General features: G+C 38.9%; 1 protein-coding gene across 1 annotated transcript in view; it reads right to left on the bottom strand.

Annotated features, from left to right (window-relative positions):
• The window catches only part of SLC2A13 (solute carrier family 2 member 13), a 166,314-nt gene that overhangs the window by 82,808 nt on the left and 56,721 nt on the right, over positions 1 to 26,785 (bottom strand). Inside the window, exon 4 of the mRNA XM_050898479.1 lies at positions 5,403 to 5,511. Within this exon, the coding sequence (XP_050754436.1) occupies positions 5,403 to 5,511 (109 nt within the window). The remainder of the gene's footprint in view (positions 1 to 5,402; positions 5,512 to 26,785) is intronic.

Genomic DNA, 26,785 nt, shown 5'->3' on the forward strand with positions numbered 1-26,785 from the left:
CTGAAGGCCATAAGCTCTCCCTGTTGACACATTATACGACTTTTCTGTTGCAGAAAGCTTGTCTAACACAATGTGAAAAGATAATGGCAAATTACGAAATTAGCATCACATCAAGCTTAGTGTTTCAACTGCAGAACAAAATACTTTGTTTGGCTTTCATCAAGTCCGCTTAAAGTTTCATGAGAATAAGAATAATCAAGATGATACAGCGCTCTCTTCAATCTTATCTCAGACTTATAGTCTTGAAGGCACAGGCAGGCTGTGTGAATGTCCCTCAGCTCGCTCAAAACTAGCAAGCGCCCAAAAGAGCAGCAGAAACTCCAGCACAGGCCACACTACCTACGTGCAGTTCTGACAAAACAATACTGAACTCCCTCCAATTATGGCTAAATTACTGCTTAGTATTCAAGATAACTTGGGATTTTTTTCAAAAGCTTTCTTCCCCGTGGTTTTTTTTGACTGTAATGAAGCTGCACAGTACCAGAACTGTTTTCAGAAGTCCTAGTCCTCCAGGAACGTGAGCATATAGCTAAAACATCCCTGTACTCTACTGATGTTTTTCATCAAACAAGCTGAAATAGTCAAATCTTTCAAGCCCCCTCTTCCTCCCACCCCCCAAAAAAGGAATTTCTTCCTTTTTTAAGTATTATTTTATTTTTTAAAAGAAGAAACTGATGGGAAAAATTAGCTTCAAGTTTTACCTTAAAATGGTCCTCCTCCCCCAAGTTTTAACTATGGGCCACTGTGGGCTAGAAAATATCTGCACACCACTGTTTTAATAAAATTCTGTGATATGTTACTATTAAAAAGCTAATTTGTAGTAACTGCTCTCCTGGAATATAACTTCCTTCACAGGGCCTTTTTCAGTCTCCTGTCAGCCAGATTTGTGACTCCAGGCTTGAAACAGTGAGCTTCCGTTTTCAAGATGAGAAAACACCAGAATGATAAGAAATTGAAAAGTTAAACCATTTCAGACCTGCTCGCACCAGTGTGAGAGATGCTTGTCTAAAATTGTATGACTTTATCTTTTACAGGTCAGTTAAGCTGGCAAAAGCCATGACAAAAAGGAAACATTTTTTTCTACTTCAGGCACTCTATCAAACAGCAGTGGTACTCTTGTTCTTAGGAAAAAAAGGAATCAAAACAAGCAGGTCACCGAGCTTTATTCTCTTACTGACTAAATTTATCATGCTAGAATTTGTTCCTGTGAGAGTCACAATCTCCTTAGCCTATTTTTACATTTTGCTTCTCTTTCAGATCCACCTCCTCAATGCAGAGGTTGCTCACCAGTTCAGTAACATCCTGTTCGTGATCAGAGTTTCTGGTTCATCATAGCTGGATGTTACGCACATACATGGCTGATTCAAATACAATATGAAACTATTTCTGGGCAAAAACTAGATCAGTTTATTGCACAACGAGATGGACAGAGCACAGTCCTCAACAATTCTTACAGAAGTTCTAGCTTTCCTCTCCCCATCCTCAAGAGAAATCCAACTACACGTGGACTTTGTTGCTCTCATTGGCTTCACTACTGATATCCAATTTTTAACCAGAAAATACCTAACACCTTTTTGAACTCTTAAGCATGGAAGCTCTAGATTTTTGTTGTTGTCTCCACGTGTTTCTTGTAGGTATTTTTCTGCTTTTTAAGATCTCTTCTACTACTGAGTACACTTAGTAATTATTTTTAGATCCCTGCAATATTCCTCTATATAATTTCCTACCTCTAACACCCATACTTTTTGATTCAAACTTTTGTTTTCTTAAATAGAAGAGTTACTCAGTAAAGCATATACAAATTGGGGAAGTACTAAATCATTCTACAACTGTTTTCTTCCTTATATTTTCATTTCACTTTGCTGCTTTGTGGTTTGATTATGTTGGGTTTTTTTAGATGAGTTTTTCAGACACACACAAACTCACTCCTGTGGCCTTACTTTCTTACAGTAAAATACAAGATTTAACAAATTCTTTTATATCAGAAATAGTGGAAAGCCTCAAGCCAGAAGATTAGAACAAGTCAGGGCCCATCATGGAAGTTGCCACGTTAAGTTAACTGGTCGCAGTGTAGAAGAGTCCCATGGAAATACATAAGGAGAAAGGGGGCAACCAGAGGCTAAATTCTCTGCCAGGGAAAGCCAGGCAACAACAAGTCAGGGTCATCAGCCTCTTCTCCTATGGCCTAGAAAGGGGTTTAGCAAGAAAAGAAGATTCACAGCAGCACCAAAGTTAGAGTGAACACCAACCATCAAAATATTTTTTGTGACTGTTTTTGGTAAACGAGTTTGCAAAACCACTGAAGGAAAGTCCACACACTCCTACAACCTCCAATCATAACCAACGCCTGTTCTCTGCTGCAACAGAACAGCAATCCCAGAATGACACAACTAAACATTATGGAGAGGAAAATAGTGCTTAGAGAGTTAATACAATCTGACAGTTCCTTAAGGTACCATTTAATTACTGCATCAAAAAGCAATCACCAATTTCTATGTAAGCAAACCATCAACAGAGAGCTGCTTACTTATATTTGAAAAATGTCCTTTCATAGGAGAATGTTTGTCTTGCATACCTGATAACTAAAAATTTAGTTATACTGAATTATTAAAAAAATACTGGATATTGCAAATGGTTTACAAGCCAGTCCTTTAACAACAGTGCCTTAATGTGTTTATTACAAGCATTTTCTTATTTTAAAGCTAAGATTCAACTATGTTTTATAGTTGTAATTCTGTCCTCCTACACATCCACAAGCAAATTAGGTCAATTCCAAACTATTTGTAAAACCTCCTACATAGAAAGGAGTTTGAGATTTTAAAACATAAAATAAACAAAGTCAACCTACCAGTGTCATAAACCTTGTGAACTGTCAATTGTTTGCTCTAGCCTAATAAATAGGGCATCCTAAAGCAGTAAGAACCAAAATGTGAGAATGACTGTCCTTGGCCAGAGGTTGCATCCACACCATGTTTAATAACATTTTAATAATGTTTATTATATAAGTTTCCCTAATTAACATCTAAACTTACTTCTGCATTTGGCATCTGTAACATCCTGTGGCAATGAGTTCCACTATGTAATTATGTGTTGCATGAAAAAATGTTTATTTTAAACCTACTGCTGGGTAAGAGCTAGGAGTCATCAAAACTGTGTTATAAGAAATGATGAATAATCATGCTCTCCCCATCTTCTCCATAACATTAGTAGCTTTATATGTCTCTTGCGTTTCTTCTGAACTCATTTCTTTTCCAAGCTGCAGAGTCCTAACCATCCTGTTCAAATACAGGTATCTCTTTCCCCATATATAACCTGGTTTATCCTTACCAAAAGAAAGGACATCTGCAATTGTTTGTGCTATTCTAGATCAGTCATGGATGTCATCATGATGTTTGTATAGAACTATAACGCAACTTCAAGACCTCTTTTTTGAGTAGTAATAATTTAGACTGCTATGCATGTTAGTTAGCTAGTTCCCTCCTGCAAGCATTATTGTATTATATTGTATAGTTAATGCACTTCCCATTTTATTAATTTGTGATCTTGTATTATCTTCCCACAACTGTTCATGTTCACAGATATGAGAGTCTTAATATCGTGAATGGTGTATGAGCACAAGCTGTTATCTTGCTGTTTAGCCCCTTTCACAGACTTATTAAAGCAGCAAAGATCTCCACATAGATCCCTGTAGGAGTCTACTCTTGGCTTGTGACAACTCATCTTTTATTCTTATCCTTTTTTTTCCCCTATCTTAAAAAGTTATTAATCTGAGAGGGCTTCTCTCTTACTTTTGCGACCATCTAGTTTCTTCAAGAAACTTTGGCAGCAGCTGTCATGGACTAGGATATTTAGTTCCTATGGGATATATAGTTCTAACATGACCATGAACTCACATCCAACCAATCTGCAAGCTATAATCTGTCTACAACAATCATGTTGGCTCTTCTTTATTATTTTATATTCTCCATGTACATGTTCATTTTTCATATTTATAAACACACATCTTTTCATTTGATTCTATGATAGTTTTAATTAATTTTGATAAGGGCAGAAACAAAACTTTCTGGGCTGTAGCTTCATGCAGATTATGCTACATTTCCAAATTCAGTGATGATGTATTTGAATTACTCCAGACCTGTTGGGTATACCCTGATTAGTCCAGGCAATTTGTTATTGTTCATTTTAATCAGCTTGTTCTAAAAGTTCTTCCCTTAACACCTGAATTCGAAACAGACCATCTGAGACATCTTAAGTAAGCTCCAGTGCAGGAAGCTTCATATACCCTCTATAATTAACACAAATGCAAAAAGAGTCTTTGTAAGATTTGCTGCTAAAGATTTATCTTCTGCTAGTGTTCTCACAACGTCTTGATCCTTACTGGGCCTGGAGACTATTAGGTCTCTTGCTTCTGATGTGAAGAATTTCTCAAAGCTCTTTCTGTGCCCGTCTTCTGGTTTTCACACATAACTTACCGGTTTTGCATCCAAATGTTTCCCACATTTGGTTACAACTTCTACTTTATAAAGTCTCTCTTTACCTGTTACAGATTTTCCTCCTTTGCAGTTTAACAGTATTGAGTTTGGGTTTTCCCCTCCCTTGTGATAGATGGCAGATATTTACTCTAACATTTAATACGGTAGCTTTTGATACCACTAAAAGCTTTATCCTTTTAGCTGTTCCTTTTAACAGTTTCCTAACAAGCTTGCTCCCTTAGGCGCAGTTCTCTCCGTAAGATGTTACTGCCATATATTTTACACTTGCTCTTGAAACAATATGGAAATCATATTTGTTATGGTTAGTCTTGTACGGTAGCTCAACAGTAATTTCACCTTAAACTAGGTCTTGTGAACTGCACATTTGTCAAGAGCTACTTCTCTTGTGAGCTGACAGCTCATCAGAAAACCCATGATATTGTTCTTCACTTCTACATTTACTGAGTCTGCATACACATAACAGGACCATGTAATAACAGGAAATGCTTCTTCCCTCAGCATCTTACCTCCTTTAGCACTTCACAGTAATTTTCCATTTCGTTCACGTGGTCAACAGTGTAACCCTCACTGTATTTTGATCTATTTGCACACAAATTCAAACCGTAAGTGTACTTTCTTGTCTAGACATACATAGCTTTGACCGTAAACCCTAACACGGAATAACGCATCTCCCACAGTACAGTTCGCATTCTCATGTCTGTATAAACGTTTGCCCTTATGCTAACATCCTCTTGTACCTATTTTCTGAGACACCAAATATGTCAATATCTGGATTTCAAACCAGCATTCCAGCTCTCACACTCAATTTTTCACATGTCAGATTTTGTCCAGAAGCCCATCTACAACTGCTACTGGTCTAATTGTCTTTTTCTTATACTTTATAAAGAGAAGCAAGCAGTAAATACATACATGACGGTGTTAATCCCTGACAGTTGTTGAAACATCTGCAGACCACAACCCACAATTAAGGCTCTTCGAGTTGGAGGGTATGTTAGCATTCTGCAGATCACAGGTCCAGCTTAAAAAAAAAACAACAACAAAAGAATACATAATAGTTCTTAAGTGATCGCTATCAAGACAACGTTCCCAGGCATAACAGGCTTTGCACCTTAGTTTCAAACAAACTTGAATTATATCAATTATTTTTTAACAACTTGATCATTCCAGTTCCGCTTTTCTGCACTGTACTACAAAGATGATTTTCAGGAAGCCCGGGCACAAAAATGAAACAATTTTTGTACACAGTGTATACTACTGGTGGCAAATGTAAAGCTCTCCTATACCACACTAACAGATTGCACATCTGCTGCAACTGAATGTATTCAAAGTTATCACAAAATATCATTGTTGTTTCCTTTCTAAAAGCTCCCACTGTTATTGAGAGGTTATTTCAGAAATGCGATTACTCACTGCTCAGATCTGGATCTTGCAGATAAAGTGTTCTCCCTAGTCCCCCAAAGACCCAATTTCCACAAACCAGTTGCATGTGTGGGTACTTTGAATGTATGGGATAGATCTATTCTGCACAGCTATAAGGCCAGCAGAGGGAGCATAAATTAAATTTTTTCCATACCTTTGGCAGCAATAGTATGAGGCTGCATTCAAAAAGTAGAAAACAGTTTCTCAAAGAAGAGAAAACCAAAAAAATTCTGGCAAACAGAGAAAGTCTTCTTCTCTGTTAATTTTAAATTTTCACAGTATCCTATTTTTAAAAAAGTAATACAGAAAGCTATATGATATCAGGCAAAAATTTAAAATACTTGACTCCATTATTTATTTGAATTTCTTTCTGCCCAGGGTGGTGTTTAGGGCAGAACATAGTCTTGTGAAAAATTCTATGTTTTATACATCTTATCACATCTGGTATACCCACTCAGAACACCTAATATAGATCACAATATGTGTAAGTCAAAATAGTTGCCATAAAAAAAAAAAAAAAAAAAGAGATGAACAGGATCTACATTTTTACATTTTCAAAGTCCTTCCTGAAAACACAGAAAATATTAAATGTATTGATTCAGTATAAAAACCTATATGGGTCTGTTAGTGAAGAACAATTCACATGCAAAGAGTTTCAACTTCAGAAAGCTGACAATCAAGAAGAGGGTTTAGATAACTTTTCTTCATTGAAAGATAATCAGATCTGCCTAAGAAAAAGTTATTTTCATTTAAAAATTATGGTATTTCTAATTCACATCTCAATTGTATCATCACTTAACTTTGCTTCTTTATTATTAACAGCAGAATGCAGTCTGACAAATTTTCCAGCTGGTTTCCAAGTAACATTAACACTCAGTACACAGTCCCACCTGTCCTGCCATATAGCCACATCACTATCTTCAAAATGTCTCTGAGTAAAATCAACTGACAGATAAACAGAGCCAATCTATATATCTGGTACGATATTCTCAAGCAAGACACATGACATCACTGGGTAGACAAGTATATCAAAGGGTTCAGTAGTCAAAGTGGCATTTCCTCGGTGGAAAAAACAACAAAACAAGCACTTGCTGCTAGCTAGGAGCAGTCTGGAGCTCAGACATACTCTTGGATTTTCTCCTCGACTCCAAGCTTCACACAGAAAAAAAGATTTACTAACAAATGCAACTACGAACCTTAATTCACAAACAACAGCCCTCAGGTTTTCATACTCAGCATCACACCTGAGCATGGAGACTTTGGGCTTAAAAACCTTTATCTGGCAACTGATTCTGCAGCATCTGTCGTGAACCCAGGCTGCTGAATGCCTATGAGAGATCTTCCGTTCTTCATAAACTTCCTATAAAGTCCTTAATGGAGTTCAAAATCCATCTTTATCTTCAAAGGACCTTACAGCCAGCCTAAATCTTGAAGTCCACCATCAATGACTATGGTCATCGAATAAGCTGGAACTCTACAGCAGGGGCTGTTAGGAAAGGAAGCAGAAATGTCCTAAGGAACGGATGCAAGGTTTTTAACAATTCCTGATCCACTCAGCTATTTGATTAAAGTTACATAAAACTCTATTCACAATGCAGCATTGTACAACACAATTGGAAAGAAGGCATTAAAATGAATAGCTAGAAATTAAAGCAGCTGTCCTCAGACAATGGCTTGCAACTCAGAGGGAGTCGTGAACTCTCAACAAAACTTCATCACGCACATCAGTTTGTACGCCTGAAGTGGGGCCCTGCAGAAGTTTTAAGACCATGTAGTAAAGTTTAGACCTTTACTTTAGAACTTTAGACTTTTAGAGCATCCAGTCAGCTAAATTCAGTAAGTACTTGGAATTTTTCAGACTTCTGATTAATTGTATCCGAAAAATGATGCTAAAAATCATCATACTGGTTCAAGTCAGAGATTTAAAAGTTTCACTCCAAATCTGTACCATGGCAACAGCACATATCAATAGGCCTACGCAAAATTAAAGGATTTTCTTTCATAAAATTCACAGCCTTCAGGTTTACAAACCAATAAACAGAATGAAAGGAATAAAAGAAATCGTTAATCTCTATATTAAAGGAGCTTTATAAACTCCACTAAAAAGCCCAAAGGCCTTAGACTGAGGTGGCTGTTTTTAAAGCAGAAAATGAGTGTGAAACTTTTTATTAAGATTATCTAGCCCTAAAACTAACTATACTATTTTTGCATTTTCCTATCATCAATCCTGCCATCCATTCTGTTGAGTTCATACATTGCAGCCTTCTAAACAACTCTAGGCAAAACATGGCTGTTAACAACAGAGAATGGGTCTAAACTAAAAAATGAAAAACAAAACAAGTTTTCAGAATTAAATACACTTTTCTTCTGAAAATAAGTCTTCTGAAAACTGAAATTGTACTTCAGGAGTTTCTGATAACCATTGAATCTGCTGTTAGTTATTACAATAGATTAAAATAGCACAAAAAAAATCATTAAATCTTTAAAAAATGGAGCAACTTAATTGCTCACAGAACTAGTGGGAAACAGATCATGCAAAAGATCATTAAAAAAATAAACATTTGGCAATTTTTACAATGGAAAAAATAGATATTTGTCTCCAAAAGTCAGTATTTTTTGTTTATGATACTTCTGCCTTAATTGCTGCTGTTTTCTCTTCAGCTAGGAGATCTAGAAACATTCCTGCATTTGAACCACTTCATTTGAACTTGAGAAACCACCTAGATGTTTGTTTTCCTTCTTCTAATCTATGAATAAAAATGAAGTCAAAAGGATGAGACCTCCTAATGTCATGATTAATTTAATGAGACTAGATTTGGTTGGACTTTTTGTCCAGATAATTACTTCATCTGAAGTAAATTTCCTTAATGCATATGTTTACAAGGGTTCAAAATATGCTACACTAAAGGGCAGCTGAAGCTTGAAAAATAAGGACACTGCTGTTGTAGAAGGTGACATTACATGAAGTAGATTGCTGTCATCTAACTGGCTTTTTCTTAGCCTGGTCTAAACTGTCTACCTAACTAGACATTCATCCTTACAAGCAAAAGGCAAAAACAGGATTTGGAAGCTTGGCCTCACATCCAAAAAAAACCTTATTAGCTTACACTGAGCTAAACAGTGGGGGACGAGCTGTTCTTGTCAAATCACTACTTCTGGAAAGCAAGCGATGCTTTCCAAATGCTACATTTTATGAGTGGTTATCTGAAACTTTTAACGCCAGCTTCCTATATTTTAGCTGTTGTTCTTGTTATTAGGCATAACCCACAAGTAAGTTAGGTTTAGAAATTATGAATCACCTGGTAAGGCATTTTGATTTTCCTCTGTGGGTAAAATGGATTGTATGGCAATCATAGGAGCTTGGGTGTGATCCACTGCCAACTAAAAGATATAGATACCTTTCAAAAACAACAAAACAAACAAACTCTAGTTCTAAAAGGAGTTTAAATAAGAAAGCTACAAAGCAGAAGAATGGATATTAATGATGTCTCAGCACCTCCTTCTGAAAATGTACTGCATACACTTCCTGGGAAATAAAAATATTGTAGATAGACATAAAGCCAATCTAAAAATCCCTCAGCAAATGCAGGCAGACATCTGGTGTCTGGAAACCTTGTGATCTCCCATCCCTCAAATTATTAGTACAATACCTGGCAAAATTTCACAGCCAGGAAACTATGGCTAGAGACTGGGCTCTGCCAAAGTAATTTTCAGGTTCAAACATGCTTTTGCCAGCTAATCTAGGTAACAGCTTGTAGCAACAGCTTAAAACTATGTAGGGCTCCTGCCAGCATTTTGTGCTCTTGCTGTAGAGGATTGTTTCCAAAACGGCAGGCTTAGCCAAGCAACAAGACAGTCACTCATCAGTTTAGCGTCGATTAAGCTCAACCTTCAGATTAGTTTGTCAGACCCGTTCTCGTCCTAATGCCAGTCAATACCCTCTCTCCCATCCAGATAAATCTTCAAAGAACTGGTCTACAGTTAGAATTGGGGGGGGAAAAAAAAAAGAAACTTCAGGCTGGTGATCTGGATAACAGAAGACAGACATGGGAACCATTTCTCTCTTTTGCCTTTCCTTACAAAATGACAGCTTCCAGCCCAGCTTTCTCTGTATCATCTGCAGAACATTCCTCCACCTAAGACTCCTCCTCTAAAGCACTTAGAACTAGCTATTACTGTCTGCATATGAATGATATACTAAAGCAAACATTCTTTCCCTCTCCTAGCCTATTACATGATTATTTTCTGAAAGTATCACCTTCATTTTTCCTTTCTGTAAAGTTTACCAAATCACAAGAAAACAGAAGTAGCTTTAAGATCAAAACTGCATTATTTATTCTGAGAAGATACAAACCAATTTTACCTAAGTACCAATCTCTTCCCCACTGTCTCACAATGTTTCCAGTAACATTGGAAGAACCTCTCCCAGCACTAGAGGAAACTTCCTACCTCATATAGTTCTCTAATCCTTTGAGAAAGCTCAAAAGGTTGCTTGAGTCTTTTTTTTTTTTTCTTCCTCCCAGCATAGCCCCCCATCAGCCAAGAATGAGAAAAGACTGTCAGCTTGCCTAATAACTGAGTCTTAGTATTTTTCAGTTTTCCACAGCAAATACATCCAATGGTATAACAAGACAGCCTGCTCTAAAAGTAAATAAAAGCTAATTAGACATAACCACTTTGGTTCTAGAGAATTAAGTAGTGCATGGAATTTTTCCACACATAGATGAACTGAAACGATTTTTTTGTTTGCTCAGGAAACCTAGATTTCAAATAAATGGTCCCTCCAAAGGATCTTTTTAATCCACACATTGAGAACAGAAACACTAAGAATAAAGATTTTTTTTTTGTTTTGTTTTGACAGCAAGTTGAGTTGGTCTTTTGGGAATCCTGAAAACAAAGCAATTTTCTTTTATCTGTAAAAGGAAAAAAAAAAATTTTCCCTTGATACCACATTCTTTGATAGAAAGCTTTGGTGACGGAAAATCTACATGACTGAGGACTTGCACAAAGGCGGCAGCAGTTAAAAATACCTTTGAATAGGACAAGAAGCAGTGGCAAGTACGGAAGCAAAAAAAGCAGTGCATTTTGGCTCTGTAGGACATGTTCTTTATAGAAAACAGAAACTGGAGAAACCACGACAAAACAGATAACAAACAGAGAAGAGTGGCTGTTTACATGATGCCAGCGGGACCTGAGAGAAGCGGCCACAATGACTGACGGGAGTCCACGCAGGTGGAAGAGGGACCCCAGTGCGGTACTGTCAGACCTGCGGAGTCAGGGAATGAGGGAGGGGGAGGTTTGCCTCTTTCTTTGATAGGAAAACTGGGGTAAGGACAGAGAAAAGCAACGATCACATTGTGCTTTCCTTCTCGCTGTGGCAAGTACCATAGAAATAAAGCAACAGGTATTAAGGTGGACTTGTGCATACCTGCTACCTGCAATGTGGTTTTAGCAAACAAACATTTCTTTTCATGGTGTGCTCTAGAACCATTTTACATAGGAAACAGTAATGTGACCCTCCCTTAAAGCTGGAGAAAGCAGATGAGGAAAGATAAGATGATGTAGCTAGCATTACGAAGGCACAGCCAAAATAAGCCAAGTCTTGTAACAGCCTGAAGAGCTTCCCACTCTACTCTTTCATCAAGTAATGAAGTGCAAAGTATTTAGCAATCTCGAATTAGGAAGCTTTTTTTCTTTCATTTTAAGTTGAGAAAAGACACTTAAAAGAAAACTGCAGCCAGGGCAGTTTCAAGAGTGCTTTTTTTTTTTTTTTTTTGTGCGGTGTTGTTGCTGTTGTTTTTCAATTAAAAGAGCACTAAAAAAGCTGATGACTCAGAGTTCCCTCCAACCCAGTCAGTAACCTACTCTCAAGCTGATCTTCCCAGCTGTTACTGTATCAACACCTGTACAGACATCGTATTTTATTTCCTGGGCAACATACTTCAAACCTTACATTTTTTGCAATTTTTTTCTGCCAAAAATCTTACTTTAGTGATATCACTTTTTGCCCCTCTGTCCCTTGTTTCCAAATGAAATATCCCTGTTCCTGCCCTAAGCCAGTAATTTAACAGTGAAAATAGATTTCTACTCCTTGCCCTCCAAAAGAATGAGACACAGGGACACATTCCCAGGAGGGAAGGGGAAAAAAAGGGACATTTAATAGAACTGAGAAGGGAGCCTGGAAGTCTATGAAAGTCTCCATGGAAACTTATGGATACAATCTGTTGCATCTTCACTCTCTTTTTTACTTTATTAATAGCACATTTAGTTTAGACCATCTCCTTAAAAAAAGTTTCAAAAAACCAAATTTATCTAGGGGGCCTGAAAAACTCCTCTCACTTTTTAAAACTCAGATGCCATTAGCATAAGAGCTTCATTAAAAATAAAAGTAAGGAAAACAGTTAAATTAGAGATGAGGTCCACATTTAAACAGATTTTAAAACCTGTTTTGAAATCAATATCATTTTAGCACAGCTCAGTTGGGTTCCAAAACTACCAGGGAGGAGAAAAATCAAAAAATCACTGCAGGTTAAAGTCAAAGTACTTTAATTTTGGCTTCCTAACAACAAGACAGCACCATCAATGGATGTATAGATGACAGACAGCACAGCAGACAAGTTTGAAGCTAAAAATAATAAGTCTTAAGAAACTGCTTCAACATTTTATTTTTTTTTTTAAACTGAAGCATTTAAACGAGCACAAAGTTGAGTTCCACTGAAGACAGAAGGACAGATACACACAAACATTTCACTAAACTGCAGCCTAAGATCATACCTTATCTAAAAGCACTAGCTAATTTACTACATTTTAGTATTAACCATCTTCTATCAGAAACACAAAGGGCTCTAAGACAACCATTACCACTCAACAACAGCATGTTTTTCAGCAGAGAAGGCCAACCACATCCTGGGAAGAAGAGCAGCAGCATTGCCAGCAGGTAAAGGAAGCAGTTCTTCCCCTCTACCCAGCACTTGCGAGACCCACAGCTCAAGCAGCACACCACATTGCTGCATAAGTCTGGAGGAGAACCACTGAGGTGGACAGGGCTGGAGCACATGACATACAAGGAGATGCTGAAACAACTGGGATTGTTCAGCTTTAAAAGAGAAGGTAAAGGGAAAAGCCTCTGCTGTCTACAGCTACCTAGCAGAGGGCCAAAGAGAAGATGGACCCAGGCTCCTCAGAGGTGTGCAGGGATAAGACAAAAGGCAACAGACAAGTTGGAATGCAGAAAATTTCAACCAGATGTGAAGTCTGTTTCTTTTGTACCATGGAAGTGGTCAAACGCAGAGATACGCAGACAGGTCATGGTCAAAACTTCACTGAAAACGTTCTGGAGCAACTTGCTCTGACTTGTCCTGCGTTGATTAGGGATTGGATTAGACAACCTTCAGAGCTCATCTACATGATTCTTACATGAAACCTACATCATTCTAAGATTTGTGCTGGTACTAGTTATTACAACCAGTAATAATGAAAAAGTAAGTTTGGTACTTCACGGTAGTCAAAAAAAAAAAAATCACACAATGTTACAAATTAACAGACTATAAGGACACTATATGATAGCACACTTCATTCTACTTCTATTAAAACCTTCCTGGCTTTCCAATATGTATTAATAGTACTATTTTCACAGTTATCTTCAGCAACAGTGACTGAAAAGCATCCTTACATACAGATCCTGTAAAACTCAGCCTTCTCCATACCGCCAACAGCAGATCCACCCCTTTTTGCAATTTCAGTCCTAGGTTTTATTTATCAGGAACCTGTCAGTCACACTGGACTGACAGCTTTTACCCTGAATTTATAACCTCTGCAGAGAATGCAAATCAATATTGAAATCAGCAAGTGTAAAATACTCAATTGACAACTCCCATAACTGGTATGAAATATGACATAGCGACAAGGGAGACCTTTTTGCAGCCTTGCAATATATAAAGGGGGCTTATAAGATAGATGGGGAGAGACTTTTTACGAGGGTCTGTAGTGATAGGACAAGGAGTAATGGTTTTAACTAAAAGAGAGTAGATTAGATTGGATAAAAGGAAGACATTATTTACTATGAGGGTGGTGAGACCCTGGAACAGGTTGCTCAGAGAAGTTATGGATGCCCCATCCCTGGAAGTGTTCAAGGTCAGGTTGGACGTGACCTTTGAGCAACCCAATCTACTGAAAGATGTCCCTGCCCGTGGCAGGGGGGTTGGACTCAATGATCTTTAAAGGTCCCTTCCAACCTAAACTGTTCTATGATTATTAAGAGCTGTATGCAGTCCTGGTCCCCTTTGCTTTCACACCCTCATCTCAAAAAAAGGAGTATGGTAGAAATGGGAAAAGATTGAGAGAAAGGCAAAAAGAACAATAAAATTAATGGAACAGTTCCAACATACAGCAGTAGTAATACTATTTTTACTAGGCCCCTGGGTACTAAAATGCATAGACAATTATACCATATTAGTGTACTTACGTCTGGATTCACAACAAGCTAGTATTAACAGTCTGTTCAGTGTGATTCTGCCTTCGTTAGCATAATAGGCCTCTGCTTTAGCTACAGATGAAAGCAACAAATCAAGTACACTATCCTTCAAGCTGGAGGAAAAAAAGATTAGGAGTTGGGAATACACCAAAAGTTTCATAAAATCAAAAGTGGCACAATGAAGGTGAGTAGAGAACATGGTTGTTTCAAGATAAGACAGAAAAAGGCCTGTATAAAATGTCAGATGCAAAACCAAAAGCATAGTTATGATCCACCATGCGTTGGCCACTATCAAGACAGAACGGCAGTGAGATAGACTTTGTCTGACACAGCATGGCCATTTTTACCAAAGTGTGAAAAATCCACAGTGCAGTGGACATATCGGTTCTCGTCTGTGGTCCAGAAGACAGGACAAAGGGCCACATTTTTGCTACTGCAGATTATATCTTGTTGGAGCAGCAATTCCAAATCAGCCACCTGCTTAAGTATTATCACTGGCTGAACTAGTAATAATTTACAAAATAAAATGTGGAGAACAGATAATAATCTCTTGGGCTATGATCCTAAGAACTGTTTTTATCACGAGAACTGAAGATTATGAAAAGCTGACGTTCATAACAGTTTTCAAATCTTCCCATTTCTGGAGGATTCACATACAGCCTATGTGAATTTTTATGTTCCAGACACTCTGGAGTTTCAGACGTAACAAAGTACTTCACAATAAAGATTGATTCTTCACAATTTTGCATCAGATATAATCATTAGCATCAATGCTAAACCAGCATGGAAGCAGTTTACTTCTATTTGCAAAGAAGAAAGCCTATGGAGAATCAGATTAGTAACCTCTTTTGATTTATTTTATAATGCTGTCAGTGTTAGCAACAAAATTCCTCCAGCAAGATGCACAGACCGTTTTTAATGTACCTTCACCACGAAGTAAAGTCTTATTGGTTTCCAGGAATTAGAGAGAGACTGCCTCTGCATAAAGTTCAGAGAGTTCCTCAAGAGTAATTCTTGCTAGTGTCAGTGAGACTGACAATAAGTAGCCGGATCTATGTATAATTGTTCGTAGAGCTGAAATATTTTTTGCCTGTTGATTAATAGGAGAGCATACTGCGGACCTTGCTTTCATTAAATTATTTTTTTAAAAGTGATTTCCAAACCTGGCACACAGATGTCCTGTATCATCAGCTGTGACTAACTTGGTGAACAAAGGCTCCTAGATAAAACGGAATTTAAAAAAAAAAAAAAACAAACCAAAACAACTATAATGCTGCACAAAACAGCAGGCAAAAGGCATCTTCCTGCATCATGATGCTGGTTTTAGGGAAGACAGAATTAATACTCCATAATGGACCGTTCAAGGTCTCCCATGTACTATGGAATACATCTAATCTGCAAGCTTCTTGCCTTACACCGAGTGGAAATCCTTCTGATCATTTTCAGCATAACGAAGACAGAATGGTATTGCCTAAATGCCATGTTTATTAGCAGTTTCTTTATAAATATAAAATATTTTAAAAGGCAATTCTTTAAGAAGCTGTTGAAAATCCAGTAGAGTGTAAGATAATGCTTGATCTCTTTTCCCCCAGATAAGTATGCACTACAAGTTAGAAGCATGCAGGACAAGGATCTTTTCATTGCTTCTGTGCAACCTCACAGATCTAGCAGATAGAAAGGAAGATCACAAAGATTGTATTAAATTATTTAGAGACCTGAGGCCCATTTTTCAAAAAGTTACAGGAATTCTGAGAGATTTCCTCATGAATTTCAGTAAGTAGATCTTTATGCTGATTTTATACCCTCATCAAGTTAACCCACCATCTAAAAGAATATCCAAATGATAGACATCATTCAGAAAACACTAACCTGAGTGTATATATATATAAACTGGTATTTATGATGCATCTCAGTCTCCACTTGTGCTCCCCTACTGAACTCCATCTGTTTTAAAATTTTAAACAGAAATTTTTACTTTTTGGACAGACATCATGTTTTTAACCTGTGTTTCTTATGCAGCAGCTTACAGCAGGTCCTAATTAGAGAAGGCAACCCCAATAACGCAAGGAAAATGGAACCATTAAGAGTGGAGCCAAGCCCCACCACAGCTGCCACTCTGCAGGGGCACACTTCCACTCCATCACCACGTTTGACCATATTCAAATCAAAGCATTCAAGTGACCGGTCATTTCTCAGACACCTGTAGTGATCTGAGCCATTCCAACATCAACAGATAGACATTTCTTTCTTTGGCAATAGATAACAACAACAATGTGAAAATACCACTTCTAAACATGTTGCAAGAGGATTATTCTCTCAGAATAAAAAGGGAGCATGAGGATTTCTTCAGTGTTAAAAGCAAACAAGTTTCAACGTGGTAGTGAGAAGAAGCACGGCAAGCTTTGGCCTGCAAGCCAGTAAGAACAAACGTGAGGCTTACAGGAAAACTGGAATATTTCAAAAAAATTTACACACGTTTTGATGTAACTATCAAGGAGTCACGCTGTTACACACTCCCTAGGAGATGTACGAAGATCAGCTGATGTCCAAATACACCCTGGGCAAGGACAGGTCAGAGTTTGTACTAAAAAAATCCCACTTTAAAGGAAGAGTGCATACGTCTGCTTCACTCACAACGGTGATCTGCTTCAGGACCACAACGTTGGCTGTTTGCACAGACCATGATAGGTTATCATGTGAAAAGAAACACAGTTTATCACAGAATAACGTCTAATTTTTTCCCAGAGAGGAACAAAGCACTAAGAAAGCCCCTGCACACCAAAAGACAAAGGGGAGGTTTTAGGTAATGTTCACAGCACAGACTTTCACTGGCACATTGCTGTCCGCCAGGACGCGAGGAGACACGGTTTCAGACAGACATTGGTGTGCTGGCAGGAGGCCCTTGTAGAGAGATGCTACCAAAAATCCAGCGAGGTTTGGGAGTAGGGGTTGTTTGAACTTGTTTTGTTTGGCAAGGGTTGATTTTTCCCCCATTATTCTGGTACAAGGACAGCACTGCCAAACCAGCAGAGTCCATCCTACAACTGTGTTCTCAGGGCCGTACTTCCAATGGAAGCAGGCACAGCTGTCCCTCGCCCCTTCCCACCACTGTCACCCGCTAGGTACCGTGGGGCTTAGTGCAGAGGTCCTGCCTGCAGGCAACAGCTGTGCTGCTGTAGAGCCCTGAGGCCACATCAAGCACTGGGTATTGGTACAGAGCACAACTGTTTCTTTACCGGAAGATCATCTAGGACAGACATGGTTTTGATTCACTTACATACTATTTTAAGGAATGGAAGCTTCCAGCTCAGGGCTCAGCCTATCCCATGCACAGGTACTTTGGTTTTCGGCTCTGAACAAGGGCAAAAACCACTGTGAAACTCAAACAGCCCTGCAGCACTGAAGAACACAAGGGAATGTGCCCTAGTCACCAAATGAAGACTAAATAAAAAGAAGTAAAGACTGGATTGGCACCAAAACAATCCTTTCCTTTGAGTTGGTCTACCTACACCCTACAGACTGTAACAGAAAATCACTATTATAATAGAAACAACATAACCATCTACTAAAAACAAACTTTAGATTCTTTGGGTTTTGTAGGCACTACTAACTCCCTGAAACTATGTCCCCGGGTCTATACATCTGTGCCAGCAAGCTGCTTTCAGATCATCACAGCTGTCCCTAAAGATGCTACACGGGAACATGTTACATTCAGCTTCTTCCCAATTTCATTTGCTAATGCTCTTTTTTGCAGGGAGACAAAAGAGCAATGATGGAAACAGAGTCAGCAACTATGGCAGCACCAGGGCACATACAGCAAAATCAATAAATATGCTTCTATATGTAAAATATACAAGAAAATCCACATGTTAGACTAATTGTTGCACATGGAAGATGCTGTTAGAACGAATTATTTAAATATTTTTGGTCTGCTCAGGTTGCTCAACCTCCTTGTTGATATTTTTAAGGTTTCAACTTTAACATTATGACTTGCATAAACGCAGCAAACATTCTCAGCTGTAACATTATTTCAGAAAAATTACTTAAATTCCTTTCTTAAAGGCAGTAAGAGCCTAAACTGCATTAAGGGAAGAAGCTGTTTTTAGGACCAACATGAATTCTTACCTAGGGCTTCAGAAGCACATGTGTGCTACCTAAAGTCAAACATGACACAAGACAAACTTCACATAGCAATTCACAACATCCCAGTAGAAGTATGTGCTCAGCAACTAGTGGTTACTGAATAGCATTTCAGTTTCCCCAGAAGCTCCTGGTTTTCCTAGAGTTGAGGGCTAAAAATATCACCAGCGTAGCTAGAATTTCAGGTAACCTTCCTGGCTTCAGGGCAAACTGCAGATTTCCCACCCATGATCAGCCAGAAAGATTGGCTGTGGCACAGAGAAGGGGCAGAATTTTACCTAGACATGGACGTCCTCTCTAACACACAGGAGCTACTTTGCCAGGATGTTTAACTACTTTTCAGAGGCAAAACAACTTGTTATGAAAAACAGATGTTTCAAAGATAAGCACCAAAAAGAACAGAAATAGTATCAAGTCCTACCTCCTGTTTACAAAAAAGAAAGGGAGGGGGCCGTTCCTCTATTTAGAATTTGTCAGGCTGCAGAGACTGATGAACCTGAAGGCATCAGCAAAACTGCTTCATACCATCACGAGTTACAACAGTCTGGCTGGCATTGGATTGGGTCAGGAAACAATGAAAGTTAATTTTCAGTATCAGATTTAAGAAGCATTTGCATCTTTATATGGATACCAGGAAAATATTTTCATGTTTCTCAGTAAGAGCATCATTGCCCAACTGTGCCTTCTGCCAGCTGTCACCAACCTATTAAGCAGGCTGAAAGGAAAAATTCTTGGGCAGGAAGTCCAGGGGAAACTTGTAAACAAAAACAGAGGGAGAGCAAAGCTGGAAGAAAGCTGCAGTGTTTGGGCCACCTACGTTTCAGGGTGGATTTCCAAATATCTCCATTCACTGACCTCGTATTTGCTGGCTTTCTCTTAGCTGCCACTTAGTCACTGAGAGAAATCGCTACTGCTGATTATGCAGGCTGTGAATCCAATCTGAGAAGCTAATTCCGTTCCATTCTCCACCTATACACATCTTTATACATTCTCCACCTATATACACCTATATGCATTCTGCACCTACACAGCTAGGATGAAGACACCAGCAGACAAGCATGGAAGAAGGTGGAGAGTGGAGGTAAGAATGACTTGCCTGACTACAGCACGTGGCAAAAAAAGGCAGATATAAAATCAAGTTTACAACACAGAAATGCCACCACCTTTGATGAGCTCACACTCTCAGGCTGACTTTGGGCAACCAGACAAACAGAGGAAGTTTTTCATTTTGGACAGCACTAGGGTAACATACGCTAGACAATGATAATTTTTCACAGAAACACTGATAGATAAGGAAAAAGCAAAGTATGCCTGCAGTCATAAACTGATTTCTGCAAGTGTTTTACCGAAGATAATTACCAGCCTACGAATGCATGCAGGAATCATCATTCAAGTACCTAACATTCATCTAAAGGGAATGGTGGATGTTTAAGATCAAATATAGTAAAACTTGCAGAGTAGCGCTGAGACACAACAGCCATCTGACTTGATCTCCACATCTGACACACTAACACACAAATCAATCATTTGTATTACCAAAAATTACTCAACTGTAAATTCATACTTAGTGTAATACACTAACTGCAAGCTACAAGAAAAGTTTGGCCATAGCATGGTAACTTTGAGATCAATTCCACCACAAAGAAAAGTAGTTTCCTTAAGGACAGAAAATACTATGAAGTCCTCCCCTCCTTGGAGAAGTGCTAACTTTGACTGTGGTAAAGGGAGGATACATATAACCCCCCAACACTCAATTATCTTCAGGTTTAACAATATGCCCGTACACTAAGTTATACAATGTATTTTAACACAGAAGCTCACTCATTTGTGAAGAAAATTAATTTCTCTGGGCAATACGCAGTTTAGGAAGCAGTATGACTGTGTGCATCTCAGCAAGTAAAGCAGTGCAGTAGGCAGGGATCACCAGGTCAAAGTCGTTTGAAGCCGAGGTCCCTAGATGTACATAACACGTGATCTGGAGGTTTTGTGTCAGACTAGATTTAGCCCGGTCCCCCAGGCAGAACATTGCCATGCACGGGCTGTTAGAAGCTGCCCTGAGACTCTATCATTGATTTGAACCTTCACATCTCCAAAAGAGTCTGAGCACATTGAATGCATCCCTGGAGCGGACGACTTGTTTAATTTCCCCTGAAGGAAGTTACTCCATGGGCACTAACACCGCTTTGTGATCTGAACAAACAGTACGTGGGGGTGACGATGGGAGATGAGAAGAGACTCACTGCAGAGCTACGCTGCTGTTCGGAGCCAAAATGCTAATGCAGATGCAGTCAATGCATCTTTTAGTAGCTGACAGCAACTGGAATGGTTCTGCATAAAACCACACTATTAAAAAAGCAATATAAGCTGCTCCTATGAACTACTAGATTTTATTTAAAATTAATTTAGAAGAAATATAGGACAAAATTAATTCAGTATTTTGTAATGCTAGCACAATGTATTCAATCGTGCAGCAGCTCCCTATGGGTTTGAGTTTTATTCTTTCTCCTGTCTTTTTTTTTCCTCCTCCTCATTACAAGTTTTGCAAGTTCAGCCTAAAACCTGAGAGTCACCTCAGGTCCTTTACCAGTATTGTTGATAGCTTTTGACAAGAAACAGAAGATATTTTTCTTCTGCAGAATAAATTTTTTTCTCAACAGAATTCTAAGGTCCTATTCCCTCCAGTAGGGCTGTACATCTTTTTACTAGACAAGCTTAGTAAATAATGATAAAAAACATGGGGGTTGGAGGGGGAGCAGGGGAAAAATAAAGGCAAGTTCTGAGAGCTGGTTGTGTTCTACACCCTCTTCTTGCATCCTGGATTTTCAGGGACAACCGACATACAACAAGGGAAAAAGAATTTATAATTTTTGAATAGATTCGTCAGAAGAGGTATGGAAAGGTTGAATAAGTTGGCTTTTACTTTTTACAATCAGTTCGAAGAAGTGTTTACCAAGTTGCTACTGAAAATTGTTGGAAACTAGAAGTATGCTTTCAATTCAAATAAAAACCAAGTCTTGTCCATTAGGAACAAATTTAGGTACACATTATTGTTACTAAGCCAACAGCAATGTGAACACCGAAGAGATTAACTTATCAACGTTACTGCAATGTGTTTCCATACTTCCAACTTCAGGGAAGGCCACTATTTAAGTCCATTTTAAATTTAATAGTTTCAGATACAAGCCTTCACATCAAATACAAATTGCTTTACTTTCTGCTGTTCAGTGACGACACTAGCTATTCTTCGGACCGACCTGCAGACGCCTTCTGACCATTTAAATGCAAGTCTCAAGGCAGGCATCTCATCCTCACAGTCACCTGCAGCATCCCAGCTCACCTCCTCCTTCCCAGCCTTGTCCTGCAGACGCCACTGGCCGTTCCGCAGCGGCCGGTGAGATCTCAAGCTCCTGTATGTCTCACGGTTCCCTCACCGGTCAGTGCCGGTTGCTTAGAAACACCGCAGGAGAGGGGATTTTGTATTGGCTTTAGATAACGATGAGCTCAATTGATAGCAGCTGACTGAAGATGACATTCTTTTAAGTTTTTCCATATTTCCAACCAACCTTTGCAGTATTAAGAAAAACCCACAACACATTAAAGAAGCTGAGCAAGAGCCAGGACTGAATTGGGACAAAGGAAAGCAGAAACCTGTGGTTGTGAGTCTAGCTGTAATTTACTGAAAGAAAAAAACCCACCGAACTTCTCAAGAGGTAGTTTTGAAGAAAACAATTTGCTGCTGTAAGATGAGAGAGCTCAGGAGAAAATGTTTACTTGTGCCACAAAAATACAACCAATCTCTTCCCACATTGACTCAGAGTACATCAGTGCATTTACAGTTGGCACTTCCAGGTGCCTTGCAGACATCTGAAGAGGAATGTTGGCTCTTTCACTTGCACTCCAGATGTGGGAGCATCAACCAGCAGCTGTTTCTGCTTGGGTCACTCTGTGTATCGTGGGCAGCAGCTGGCTGACAAGGTGATCCAGGTGACAGTGAAACCTGGGTGACTGAATGGACCATTTTGCAGGAACACTACACACTACATTCTACATCTTCAAAATAACATATGAAAATGGAAGTGGTCCAGTATCACTTATCATTAAAGGAAAGCACACAAGTTTCCCATGAGAAATACTGAGGCTAGGCTGTAACTCAGCACCCACAATGGACAATGGGAGAAGCAGCAAAGATGTGGGACCCAGCAACATTTCTATCAGCAAGAAACACCTAAAATTCAAAAAAACAATAACAGCCTCTACAAAAGGAGCTGGGGAGACAGCAGCTTGTGGGAGAGGAACAGATCCAGAGAGGTGAACCCACACACATACCAGCACACGTTGCCCTTACTCAAAAAGGGACACAGGATGGTAGATCTGGCTGTGGTGCCTGGAAGCTTTGCAGCCTCATCAGGCAACTGCTCTTTCTTCTGTGCTCTCTACAGATGGCCTGCAGCGAGGGTGCCGTCCTATGCTGCTGCGAAGCCGAGTGTTTACCTCAAAAACACCCAGTGACCCTCTGCCACGTGGCTCACTCACATGTGCTCAAATCTTCCACCAGTATCCATCATAGCTACAGAGAAATAGTATTTTATGGAGCAAGTGCAAGCCTCCAAAGATGTGATACATGATGCTATTTATATGAGAAGAGAGGCTGAACTTTTTTTTTACGTTAATTCTTCCAGATAATTCACTCTGTAAACTAACCTGTGAGCATAAGTCTAGAAGAAATTAAAGTAATGTCATCCCACTGTGCTACAATAAAAGAACTCAGATTTTAAGCAAGTGACCTTTCTCAGTAAAGGACAGCAACTCAATTCTGTGATCGAGAAGTATTTCACTTCACCATTCACATTTGATAGATGGTATTGCAATGACATTGATTTAAAACGGGAGGCTTTTCTATTCTCAGTGGAGAAAGACAATGATCACAAATGTCACCTACGTGACACACTTCTTCCTGGGCCTCAGGTAGAGAGAAGCTCTCAGAAGTGGCCCATGTGACATAACAATAGCAAAAACATACAGTTCTGTCTAGAAAAGAGACATCAACATTTAAGCAACCATTTCAGACTACCAGCATACAAAATGAGCACCAGTGTGCCCTTTCTTCTGTGCAAGGTGACACTGAACCATCCTGACTCTTCAGCCCATGAAGCTCTACCAATACGTACTGCTGTGGGAGAACAATCCCCTAACTCAGCATTTGTTATCCAATTTCATCATGTAAATCGGGTCTCTTAACACCCTTCCTAACACCACACTCCACTTACACTTTGTTCCTCCCGAAGGCCAGGTATTTGCTTTATAATCTCAAAGTTCATCAATGACACTAACTCCCTGTGACATTACACCACAAGGACCAACTGGAAAGACTGTATAGATTGTAAATTTTCCACAAACACAATGTATAACTTTTAAACAAGTAAAGAAAAGTCTTTACACTAAAAACAATTTAAGTTATTCCAACCTCAAGCACTGCGATACAGATCTAACACCTGCGGCTCCAACATCTTCCCTTCTTTTATAAGGACGGAAAGAAATATATAAGAAAGTAATAAATACATAATCTGTCACTGAAACAGTGACTTTTGGCTGTTCACATTTGGTATATGCTGGAAGGCAAGTCTCAAAGACATGTAAATACGACAGAGCAGAAAACCAAAATGAATTATAGCATGACAACAGCTTTTCAGTTAATAAGAGGAGAACAAATGTTTGTTTATTTTTTGCTTGCTCTTGCTTTCTCAAAGAGCACCACCGTGATACCAGTGGTCCGGCGTCAAAGGAAAAAGTAAAGTGAATAACGCAAGGCTTTTCAGAACGAACTATACAAACAATTCAGTTGCTCCTTAAAGTGCACTTCATGTTTTATACACAAAACAGAGAAAAAAAAAATCCATAGACTGTATTTTAAAAGAATTTTTCTTACATTCAGTGGACATATTCAGTTTCAAGTACTGAAGAAAAGTAAATTTAACCTGGAAATGTATACAGATATGTACTCAGAATGAACATTTCAGCCATTTCTTCCAGGTATACCAAAGAAGTGCATCCGATGGTCTTGCTTGCCCCAGAAGTAACAAATCGTTCTGGACATGGATAGCCCAAAAAGGTTTGAACAGAAAGATTCATTAATAACTTATCCTTGCAGCAGGGAAAGAAAAACAGTGTCATTAAAACACTACACTTTTAACAAGTGAAAAAGCACTTCCCTTCTCCCTGCTCTTTTTCAGAGTCTGGTTGTTCACACTGATATTGTAGATTCTCAGAATTATTGGGGAAACTTCAGCTGTGGCTTTTACAAGCCCAAATTTGTTTTTCACTCCAGTATGGCAACACTGTCATAGCACGTGCAAAGTGCCCAGACTCATCTTTTGGAAAGTACATGAACTGAGGGTAGGATATTGCTGAGATGCACCACTGCATCACTCATTCACAAATGATGCACTACATTAAATGGAAATTTTTTACTGAAAATGTTACCTGATGGCATAATTCTATCACAGAAAGTATCAAACATCCATCCTAACCCCAGAGGCAATCACTACTTCCTGCTAACATATAGGCAAAGTTTAGGACATTGTTTCCAAGGACTGATGCACAAGACTCTGTATCCTTCTGGATGTGACTTCCTTAGTAAATAAGCTATAAAGGAAAAGAAAACTCATTTAAGGTAGGCTGACATGACAGATACAGACCAAAAGTAAGCATGGGGAAAATTTCAAGTTCTGATTTCCCTAAAGTACAGCAAAATCTGCAGTTGCAAGCAGCAAGTCTCAGTTCAATTTTTCCTAAGCACTCCTTGTAGATACCAATTCATTAGCCATTGCTATTGAAACAGTAGAAGAAACAAGAATTACTTATCCCTATAAAGTATCACAAGAATTAAAGAAATCAAAAGACAGCGGTAGATGTCAAGAAGTAATAAAAACAGGTTAAAGAAATGAAGAAAATATGAACCAACTAAGAGCTATAGGACAACAAGCATTCCCCAGAGCTCATCATTCATACTTCAAACACGCATTGGGGATTAATTTGTGACTCCTGTTTTGACTACAAAGCTTTTCATACAAACGTATGTTTCACCTTGCAACCAGTCCAGATGTAATGCATGTGGATTGTCTGTCTGCGTCTATCATTGGGGATGCATTGACCTAGTTAGCTATCTAATGGAATTTTTGGTGATCACTTCTTAAGTTTTTTGTGTTGCTTAGTATTAATTTTTAGAGACTGTAAGAGTGTTACTGTGTCTGTGCATGGCAGCTCAGCTCACATAAGGAGAGCACAGGAACAGGCTCCACTGATGGTGTTGGGTTTCTAAAACACTTGAGAAAAGCCTTACAGCATCCTAAGCTTGTGAGAGAGCATGAGTCAAGCACCAGGCTTCAAATACAATAGTAATGCCAGCTGAGGCAGATGTCTGTGACAGCCCCCGTCCCACACTCTCTGAGTGTTTCAAGACTTGTGTGAGACCTACAGGCCACAGAGAAATCCTCCTCACAGGCATCTAGAATCCCACCACAAGTCAGTGATAATTTGTTGTTGTTTTACCTGCACAGAAATTACTCAGACCAACCTCCAAACAAGGATATACAAAAGAATATCACCCCAAATGAAGTAGGACTCTATTCAAGGACCAAGGTGCTTAAGCCATGGAATAACAGTCTGAACACTTGCTTGGTTTAGCAGCACCCACTTGGGTACGTTTGACAAGTATCAGTACTAAGCCAGCTTTGTCAACATCCACGCTTGGAGCTTCTGAAGAGCTTCCACCCACGGCTGGCACACACCCTCTGCCCTCCCCTCAAGGTGCATATACATGCTCACGTACTTTAGCATAAAATTTTGAGGATGGTCTAGTATTGCCAGGGGTAGTTGTGGGAGCTGAATCCCATCACAAGCCTCAACCCTTTGAAACTTCCTTTGGTGCAAAGCCCTTGCCTGTTCTCTCTCTGTAAAGTGGGATTAGTAGGACTTCATTGCATTAAGGATTTTGAAAATACAGTTATTCAGAAATCAAGAGGTGCATACTTTTTATATAGGGCCATTTCCTAATCAGACTGCAAAACAACACATACCTTTCCTGGAAAAGGCTAAAGAACTTTGTTAACAGGAGGCAAATCCTACAAAAAATCAGTTGAAAAAACCTGAGTTAGTTGCTGTAAACTTTTGGAACATTTAGTTGTTACCTTAAAAAAACAACCACATCTAAACGCATAAGAACATCTCCTCAAAAGCTGAAAAAAACTGCAGATTTAAAAAA

This window comes from Gymnogyps californianus, chromosome 1 (assembly GCF_018139145.2).
Source record: "Gymnogyps californianus isolate 813 chromosome 1, ASM1813914v2, whole genome shotgun sequence".
NCBI classification, from domain to species: domain Eukaryota; kingdom Metazoa; phylum Chordata; class Aves; order Accipitriformes; family Cathartidae; genus Gymnogyps; species Gymnogyps californianus.